The 10,460-nt window shown below is 37.5% G+C and overlaps 2 protein-coding genes across 2 annotated transcripts in view; one reads left to right on the forward strand and one right to left on the reverse strand.

The window, feature by feature from the left end:
• LNX1 (ligand of numb-protein X 1, E3 ubiquitin protein ligase) overlaps positions 1–451 on the forward strand; it is a gene marked incomplete at its 5' end in the record, with an annotated part of 24,379 nt that extends 23,928 nt beyond the window's left edge. The window contains one exon of the mRNA XM_009072657.1: positions 413–451. Coding sequence (XP_009070905.1) covers positions 413–451 — 39 coding nt within the window. The remainder of the gene's footprint in view (positions 1–412) is intronic.
• Positions 452–1,483: 1,032 nt separating this feature from the next.
• Positions 1,484–10,460, reverse strand: part of LOC103800286 (pre-mRNA 3'-end-processing factor FIP1-like) — a gene marked incomplete at its 5' end in the record, with an annotated part of 13,124 nt that continues 4,147 nt past the window's right edge. Inside the window, 3 exons of the mRNA XM_009072658.1 lie at positions 1,484–1,766; positions 2,510–2,647; positions 6,628–6,841. Coding sequence (XP_009070906.1) covers positions 1,619–1,766; positions 2,510–2,647; positions 6,628–6,841 — 500 coding nt within the window. The remainder of the gene's footprint in view (positions 1,767–2,509; positions 2,648–6,627; positions 6,842–10,460) is intronic.

Consider the following 10,460-nt stretch of genomic DNA (forward strand, 5'->3'; position numbering starts at 1 on the left):
GGCCTGGCACTTTTTTATAAATAAAACAAGGCTTATGGAGAGTATGCCAAGTAATTTAACACAGGAGAAAAAAAGAAGCATCAGTCTTTGCTTTTTTGGGAGGTCAAGTATGTATTTATAAAGAAAAGGTTTGTGAAATTTCAACCTGCATGTCAAGAAAAGTCAAGTATAGGCAAAGCAGCAACACCTGTCAGAAAATCACTTCAAGTGATCTAAGCTACAGACTTAAGTCTTTCCTTCCCTGTGTTCTTAAAGGTTTTTTGTTGTTTTTTTATACATATATATATATATTTAATGCATTATGATAATAATGAAATTTAAGGAGCAACAGCTCCTGCTCACCCATGTTATTTTGATTTGCAAAAAGAAACCCTTGAATAACTTATTGAAAAATTTCTTGCAATTTTTCTAGTTGCAATTACCAGGTGAAGGTTTTTATCCAACACATTAATAGCACTTTGATTATGTGTACCTTTTCATGGTCAGCATGAAGCTGGTATTTTCAAGACTTTCAAGTACTGTTTGTTAGTCTGTAAAACTGTGAATTAAATTTCTAAAATAATTAAAAATCATTGTAACTGTGTACTTGTACAGACATTATTTTCATCCCAAACCCAATGACCTTGTTTCCCTGGTATGTTTTGATTAATACAACTAAATCTGGGATTTTTTAAATATAGAACTATTGCTTTTAAGGAAGCACACTGCACCCTGCTAATGCCATCAAGTGAGTCTTCTAAACAGCACTCAGACTGGGCAGTACAATTTCTGCAGGACTGCCAGATCAATGGCACTTGATACTGTTCTGCATGAAGTAAATCTGAAAGTGATGGTGGTCTTACATGTCTCTCAAAATAGATCTTTGTTTTTCTCTGCAAATTACCCATGTTCCACAGTCTTATTTTTTTTCCCCACAAGCTTGCAGTAGAAAGAGGATATGTTTGTTAATCTTTGTCATGTTACAGACAGCTGTTCCCCTAGAACAAAGACTAAAATGAACTTTCTCTTAAGCCACTGAAAAGCAGCAGGGACGATTATCCAGCTTAATTCATCCTTGTGCACTCACACAAACCAGACATAACTACTGTATGTATCATCACCATGCTCAGACTAGGAACAATCAGCACCTTTCCCACTTTCCCAAATTAATTTTTCTTTCACCTTAGTTCTTGAAGAGTCTGCAATTCCTGCCTGTCTCTGGATGACCTTTCCAAATATGACTCCAAAAGCCATACTAAAGCCACACTGTTCCAGGTGTTGCTATGTAACAAAATGAATGCAGTGTTTCTAAAGTCAGTAAAAGAATGACCTTCCCCTTGGCTTATGAAAAAAGGAGACAATTTAATACAAAGCCTTTAAGCCCTGCTTATATTGTAAGAGCATAAGCTTCTAGCTGTAAGATATTTTCTCACTGTTTCTTAAAAGGCAAAGTCAGTCCAAGAATCTTAACATGAAAAATTCATTCTTTTATTTTCAAAAAAACCAAAGTAACCTTTGATTTCAAACTAACAGAACAAGATTAAGGGCAAATTATTATAATTCCCAGAAAAATAACAAGATTTATAGTAATCTATTTCTGGCACTAATATATATGCAAGTAGGCAAAAATCACACAAGCCTATTCCACAGGGGCAGCTTCAGTATTTTCCTGTTCAGGAGCAGGTTCACCACTGGCTTCTTTTCCTTCTTTGCTTCTTTTGGATTTTTTGTGTTTGTGCCTTCTGTGGCTGTCCCCTTCTTCACTGTCGTGACGACGCCTGCTGTTACTAAACAAAGAGAGAGGAAACATGCCTCAAACTATTGCATGAGACTTCAGGCCCCATTTAATTACAAAGTACTAAAAACCAGTTTCTGCATTCGTATTTGAAAACTGGCACCTGCTCCCATTCCAACTCAAAGTATTTGGACATCAGCACCAAGCTGAGTTTTTCAAGGAATGCTACATATATCCACCCATCCTGTCCTCTCTGTTGGGAAATTCAAATGATTTTTCAGATTTGTAAACCATATTCTAATAGCAACACTTTTAGTAACATCATGGCCCCACTGCCATTCCTTAACAATTTAACATTCATGTTGACCCCATTCCCCGGACTTTACCTAGATTTCTAACTTAATCTGGATCATCTGGAACAAATTCTATCAAGTGACCATGAGGTCTATTTTACTTACTGAGAATCACTGTTGAGTTCTTATGTTTATACTACTGAATGTCAGCTTCACTCCATCCCTTTCTGATCCACCATTTTTAACCTTTTTGCCTCAAATTTATAATTTCTGTTCACCAGCTATGACTGTCACATACATCATCCAGTACCAGGTTACCCAAGGCCAATATTGCTTTTTGTCTGTCCACATTTTACATGGCAGACTTGTTCCAAGCAGCACAGTGTTTACAGTCATTCCACAAAACCTCAGTTTGTCTGGGGTTTTTTTAAAAGTTTACTTTATTTGTTTTTAACTGGGCAAGTCTTTCATATCCTATAAAGAAAAAAAAATAAAGTCAAACCTTCGAGATGACTTGTGCCTAGTCTCTTCCTTCTCTCTGTGTCTCCTGTCTCTGTGTCTGTCTTCTTTCTCTCGACTTGTTCTGTGGCGGTCATAGCCTCTTTCTGCATAGTCTCTGTATCTGTAGCGTTCTTCATCACTGGTTCAACAAGGAGATATTTTCAGGACAGTAAGACCAAGCAGTATATACATACTAGAAAAAAAATTCTTACACACACTCAAGCTAAATGACAGGAAAATCTTATTATCACTTCTGGGTGTCTTAATGAAATCCACAATGCCTAAAGAACAGTAAAGTTCTTCACCTCACACACTAGACTTCTGTGGTTAATGCAATTTTGGAAGGAAACTGTTCAATAAACACAAAAGAAAAAAGAATACAGGAGTTTATACAGGAATTATCAAGCTGTTAGCTTAAACCTGTATCCATCTACGAATGAAGAATAATCCTACGTAACTTCAGCAATGTTTTGAGATCAGTGTATGTAACACTCGACACTTATCTGCACTTTTTTTGACTGCTACATCATTTGGGTAAATTAAATTAAATTTTGGTACACTTACATCAGCTTTAAGAAAAGTAAAAGCCAGGTACAAAGAGACTGACAGCAAATTACACTCAATCTTCTGGTTTGCTTTCAAAATTAATTTCTCTCCAGTGCCAATGCCGTCTCTGCTCCCATTCCTCTCTTGGATTACCACCAGTGCTGCCCTGCCACAATGCTGGTAAAAACCCCTAAATATTAGAGGCTAGATGAGAATTTAAAGGCTTTACTCAAAAACATATTTTCATATTTTGACTTGATGAAAAGGGCAGTTCCAAGAGTTTAGTGAAATAAAAGGAACAGATGACAGCACTATCTATTGTTAGCCAACCCCACTCATCAAATGCTGTATCAGCATAGCTTAAAAAGGCATGATCATTTCATCATTTCTCTACAAAGAAAACCCTACCCAGACAGAGGGTCCAGTATCATTGAACAGTGCAACTTTACAAATGAACATATTGTAACCAGTTATATATCACATGAAGTCTTTTGTAACCGTAATTTAGGAGAAGATTCCCACCAAGTCCTAAAGAAAGACACAATGTGACCAGGCTTTCTGAGAGAGTAGTTAAAAGAAGTAACAATTTAGATACTATCAATCTGACAAAAGGCGTGTCCTTCTTTGCCAACATTTACCATAAAAGAATCTTCCTGAGGTCCTTGACAGCAGCAGAACAGATCAGACAGATTATACAAGTAGATCAGCTCAAGCCTAAAGAGTTTTCTCATGTCTAGGAGCAGTGAGAACTTAGATCAAACTAATTTTATCTGCCATAACTTGGATCCTCTGGCCACTTCCCAAGTGAAGACATTACACTGAGTTTTCATGCATAGCTGTAATAATCATCAGCGGGAGGAGAGGCAATGCCTGAAGCAACAGCACTAGTCTTTCTGTGGAACTTTGTATGATTATATCATTAAGCAAATGTCAAAAATCAGCAATGTAAGACACTGTAGAGGTGCATCAAACATCCCATAGAAAATCCTGCTTTTCTAGGGGACACAGAAAATACACATCAAAATCAGGGAAACGACAGCTAGTACTAAAGAACTCAAAGTTATGATTTGCCACTGAATAATACAGTTTCATTGATTTTCTAATGCATTGATAACTACAGATATGAAAGGAAGCCAATCAAATCCCACAAAGTGCACTTGTGACCAAATGACACAGAATCACAGACTGCCTGAGGTTGGAAAGCATGTTGGAGGTCATCTGGGCCAAACCCCTGCTCAAGCAGGGCCACCAGGACCATGTCCAGATGGCTTTTGGATATCTCCAAGGATGGAGACGCCCCAACTTTTCTGTGCGACTATAGTTTCTGTCACATAGCTATTTTAAAACACTCTAGAAAAGGTTAAAAACATTCTTGGTATTCCTTTTTAAACCTTATTCTGGCAAACTACTAAGGAACCATGACAGCTTTCAAGTGCCTGAAAATAGACAACTTCTAGAAGTAAAGCAAAAAATCAATTTGCCAAGACCAGTACATTGGGAGCTTTCAGGAACACTCTAATGCTGCTCAATGCATTTTGACCTTTATTGCACACTGAGCATGAAGCCTCGTTCAGTTTGTTGGCTACTGGGACATGGAGTCCTGCAAAGCTGCTCCCCAGACAGACAGACCCTCACCTGCTCTGCTGCATGAGATTATTGGGTTCCAGGACTTTAGAAATACAGTTACTGGGCTTTGCTTTGATTTTTCAAATTGCTGAGGAAGAACCACAGAATGATAAGATACCAAACAAATTCCAAAGTCTACATTTTTAGTGGCAACTAATTGACTTGGAACTATCCTAACAAAAACAACAAAAAAGAAAACTGTCTTTGCAGAAGGGCAAACAGTCCAAAACTAATGGCATCTTCTCAAGGAAGATCCATACTTTCAACTGAGGATAGCAGGGTAAAAGCAGAACAGAATAGAAAAGACAGCTGAGAGTTCATTTTTAAACCATATTTTGGTTATACTAATGGAATAAAAATTATTCCCATTTTCTTACAATTTTAAGAAATGCCACAGCACAAACCCAGGCTATTTATCTGGAAAAGAACTGCTAAAAACATTGAAAGCAGTAATTTCTGAGCAGTAAAAAGCTAAACATGATGCTTACTCCAAGTCCCACCAAATTATTGCTTGATCGAAATTTAAACAAAAGGAATATAAATAAAACTTATAAATCTGTGCAATGTCTAAAATAGTTCACATTCTCTTCCTCACAGCTCGTTTCATTTTATTTTCTTAAATGCACAGAATTGAAAATAAATCTTCTTAAAAAACATAATGTCTGCATGTTCTTTCTTATGCCTCTTCCACCTTTTCTGTTATTCCCAAACCAACTTATACTAGTTAAGGGCCTCCCATTTTCTTACACAGCCATGTGGCAACAGCTTTGCTACAGATGGTGGATAATTTAGTCACATAAAAAAGTTGAGGCCTGCTCTTCCCCCTCCTTTACAGATAACTCTGGCAGCAGCACAGAGATTTCTTGAGGCCTGGAAGCTATTAAGGTTCATTTCAAGCACCCTTGAATGACCAGGGCTCTTTCTGGCCTTCAATCAAGCTGTCTGAGAAACAGATGTTTAGATAGGTCTTCAGTTCTCAGAATCTGACCCTGGAACAGAGCACATGCACACAGGAGAGGACATCACCACACATAAAGGGAAAATCCCTATCGTGCACCCAGTTTGGGTCTCCAGCTAACAACCAGCCTGCAAAAAATGTCATCTCTCAGCTGAAGGAATGTTGAGTCCAGGTCCTTTGATTCTCCACTGTGTAAAACCACTGGTAAAAACAGCCCATCTCATAGCTAACATATATATTCTGCAAAAATTGAAACTTAACTGAGAAAAGCATCAGATATTTACCCCAAAGTGCTTAGCAAATAATGAGCAGAGGAAATTTAGAAAAATCTAGCAAGCCAATAGATCTCTGCTCTATGGAGTCACAGCCAGCTCAACATGCTTTGCACTTGTGCATATGAACCACAGCATGGTTGCAGCTTTTTTTAAAAAAGAAATTACATTTCTTTTTGAAAGCTGAATAAAATGTTCTGCCATAATCTTCACTGTCTGCATGAAAATGGAAAAAAAGCTCTTGATCTTGAAACCATGGTTTTAAAAAAGATAGGACAGATTATTATCCAGCCAGTTTTAACAACCAAATGAACCATTTCAGCAGGTAATAACACCATTAATTAAGGTTAAATGTTGCAACACACTGCACTTAGTAGCAAATTGGAAACTGAAATTCATTTAGGACTTTACAGACTTTTTTTCCAGACCTACTGATGTCAAAGAGAGATGGATACTTCTGTCATTCTCAGGACTCAAATCACACCTTTAACCTGTAAAGCACTATGACCAGTTTGGATGTATATTATCCTTTTTTTCCACTTCTTTCTACATTTAGAAATTTAGAATGATAGTACCCAAGAGAAAAGGGAGAAGGGGAGGAAGCCGCACCCTCTAGTTCTTTGCAATATGAACACTACATTTTGATGCTGAAGTAGACTATTTAACACAGACACAAGGTTTTGAGTAGTTACACCATGCTTAAGACATTTCACTAACCTGTTGAACACACTGGAAGATGGACTGTGATCTCGGTCCCTTTCCCTGTCTCTGGTACGTTCTCGGTCTCTGTCACGGTCCCGATCCCGATCTCGGGATCGCTCTCTCTCACGGTCCCTATCCTTCTCTCTTCGTGCATAGTAATCCCACTGTTTGCTGGTGTCCAAAAGACTAGACCACGAAGGAGCAGAACCTGCAGGGTGTGGAAAGGTGACTAAAGAAAGAGATGCAGGTATTAGAAAGAACAAAATCAGGAACCATATGAAAACTGCAATACCCCTTAGGCATGAAAACACAGACTCCTGTCAGCCTCCTCCAATGACATTTTTCAATCTTCTCCTTTCACATTAGAGGTAATTCTGAACAAATACTGCATTTTTTCCCATTATGCTAATAAAAGATTCTAGCACTCACTTAAATACTTCTTATGAGGATGTATAGAACCAGGATGTACACCACAAAGACTGCATAATTTTTTTTTGAAAAAGAAATAAACTATTGTGCAATGACTTGCTGACAGAATCTGTTTTTATGTGGTCAAATGGCTTTCTTTTTGGGGGGGATGTAACAAAACAAAACCAATCAGAAAACAAAACTGTCTTTGAAACCCAGTTGCTCTGAAAGTTCAGTTCAGAAAAAGAAAAAAGGATGCTCCCAACTTTATATTTAGATGCTACTATTTTTATCTTTTGTCCCTTAAAATCATTGTATTTACTATACAATGGTAGTTACATAGTTTTCATTCACTAATTTAAATTCTATACTGTGCTTTGTCATACTTTTCTGATTACAGATAAGCTTTAGGAATGAATTCCATAAAGTCAATCTGGGGAGAAGAAATAACGCTCCCACATGTGCTTTTGTAAGATACCATTTCTAATGCATACTCAGCACAGCCACTACCACCACTAAAATATAATTGTTTCAGAAAATTTAACATATTTTCATCTTCATCAAAAAGATAATATGCTTAAGTAAAGAAGAAAGTCACAACACTGTCTCACAGTATTTTAGGTAACTAGCAGTGGGAAGAGAGAAGGAACAGGCTTCTCCATTGCTTTCTGCCAACTTTGATGTAATACATAACTAGTACTCTTAATGCCCCAATTGTTCTGGCCTGCCCTCCCTCTCCAGCAGTTCCCTGAACACATCCTGTTAACAAAAAACAAGGACTGAGTATTTAGCTGGAAACAGCACTCTCTAGCGGACTTACGGTACTGAGGACTTCTCTCTTTCTGCTTATCTGCCTTGCTAGCTTTCCTAACCTTCAATAAATCCTTTGTTTTGAGCTTCACTTCATCATCTATAATGTGAGAATGATATTCACTTGACTCCATGGTGTCACAGAGAGATAAACAGCACAATTAACATAAATATCCACTTAACAGTATAAAGTGTATTACTGATGCTATATTTAATACTGTCAAGTTATAAAACCAATGGCTCCTCCTGACAGCTATGTTCAAACTGTAATATCTGGGGTGTGCATCCTGTAATATCTGGGGTGTACATGCCCCAGAATGCTCTAAAGGCAGAATCTTAAGACAGCAGTTTGCCAAGCATGCAGAGGAGGAATACAAAAGACCTTTTAAGCAGGCAGTGGAGTAGGAAAAAACACTTCATTGTTAAAATACAATTGCAGTGAAAAGCATTGTAATTCCTTAAAAAAGCATTTATACAAGGTTTGTCTCTAATGAAATGCTTCACACTGTTGAACTTCATATCTACAGGCAAAATGAAGGGTTAACAGAAAAAAATGCTCTAATACAATATTATGCTGTTCGTTATACTGCCAAACCTGAAATTCTTCAAAGGAGAGCAGCCAAAAACAGCAAAAAACAGCTGGACTTTAAAGACTGCTAATTTCCTTGACTTGCCACTATGTCAACAACGTACGTATGGTCTATAGATCAGAACACGCTGGCAACCAGTGTCGCAAAGTGTAAACTTAACTCTAAGAGTATACTACAAGAAAAATATTAATGGTAGTAGAAATGTTAGTGATAAATTTTGATTACTCCATCACATCTGGAGTAATTCTCATCAGTCAGAAGTATGTCATTTTCACCCCAATGACATGAGATAAACCAGTAATTTTACACTTTGCATGTTTTTATATCTAGATTTTTTTGCCAGCTACTATTCACAACACACAGGAAACTTAGTTTCCAATTTGAATTGGTATTTTGCATTTACTACATAGAATGAAGTAATTTGTCACTTTCACTATTTTTACATGGATTATTCCAACAATTTTTACAAGAAAGACATTTCCAGAATTTAACTCTGATTGTATATTTAAAACAGGGAGTTTTGAACAATTAATAATTTTGGAGCTTGAGTCCTGTGTCACAGTATAAAGCAAACCGTTTAATGTATCTTCTTTGTGCCTCAAAAAACACTGACTCTCAAATGGTTTCTGTAACACTAAGTGTCTTGCAAGTTCATAAGATATAAAGAACATTTAGAGCAAGGAACACAGGACTGCTTGAGGAAAAACCAAACAAGCATATGATACAAGTTGCTTCAGGGGCAGATCGAATGCAGCTCAATAAAATTCAGTTATCTGATGACAAAGGTAGCACTGAATTGTGAAAGGATTTAGGAGCAAATTGAAGAAATCACATGGATGCAGTGGAAGAGCACAAAGATAAAAGATATTATTGAAGCTACAAGTTATAAATCTTATCTTACTATGTAACCTGCCTAATGGGCTTGCAATGAAAACATGCCACTAGGGAAGCAAACCTTGAGCTGAGGAATCTGAATAGGCAGAAGAGAAAGTCTATAACCTTAATCAAGATTGGTATTTTTTGCAATGTGTTTCATTTGCTCATCCTCCCCTACAATTCTGACAAAACTGTGAAAAACAGACTGTCAGAGCAGACAACAGGTTGGAGATTCAGTGCTAACATCCAAAGCAACTATTAAATAAATACACTTAGCGCTTGTTAATCAAAATGATCATCCATACCCTACTGCACTGCTGAGCCATCAACACACCTCAGTTCTGATGTACAGAGAGCACTGGTAAAATAGTAACCAGTGATAACATTGGGCAGCAGGGACTGTGAGAGTATGATGTTGGCCAGGAAAACATGTCTTATTAAGTGAACAACAGTGATAAAATGTCACTGAGTCTCTACAGATTCAAGAGACAGACAATTCACTTTGCGCAGCAAATATGAAAGCTTTTGCCACAACCAGGATGCCACATACACTGTTTTTACTTTGAGGGTGGTGAGACACTGGCACAGGTTGCCCAGGGAGGCTGTGGCTGCCCCAGCCCTGGCAGTGTTCAAAGTCAGGTTGGATAAAGTCTTGAGCAACCTGCTCTGGTGGGAGGTGTCCCTGCCAGGGCAGAGGGTTGGGACTGGATGATCTCTAAGGTCTATTCCAAGCCCGTAACATACTACTATGATACATAATAGATGCAATATACATACTAATGACTGTAAGACTGCTCTCCTTATGATACAGGCTTTAGTTGTATGTAGCAGCTTCATTTTTTTGCTAAAACTTCAGCTAACACAATTCAACTACCACTAAAAAAAGTAGTTAGTGTAAAGCAGCTGTTTGCCTACATCAAGAATTCTTAAAAATGTAACAAAGCTTCCAATGCACAAAAGCAAACATTTGATAACTGATGAGGATCCTTACAATATCAACAAAGTACCACTTGTTACTCCATAAACTGCTACAGCTTCAAGAAACTGCAAATCATTAGAAAAGTAATTTTGTGTATGCTTGCTAAAGACTTATGAACATTTGGGAGATACATGTTCTGAACATTTCACCTCTGCTGAACATTATGTATCCCCAGAAATGGACAA

This window comes from Acanthisitta chloris, unplaced genomic scaffold (genome assembly GCF_000695815.1).
Source record: "Acanthisitta chloris isolate BGI_N310 unplaced genomic scaffold, ASM69581v1 scaffold15914, whole genome shotgun sequence".
Taxonomy (NCBI): Eukaryota; Metazoa; Chordata; class Aves; order Passeriformes; family Acanthisittidae; genus Acanthisitta; species Acanthisitta chloris.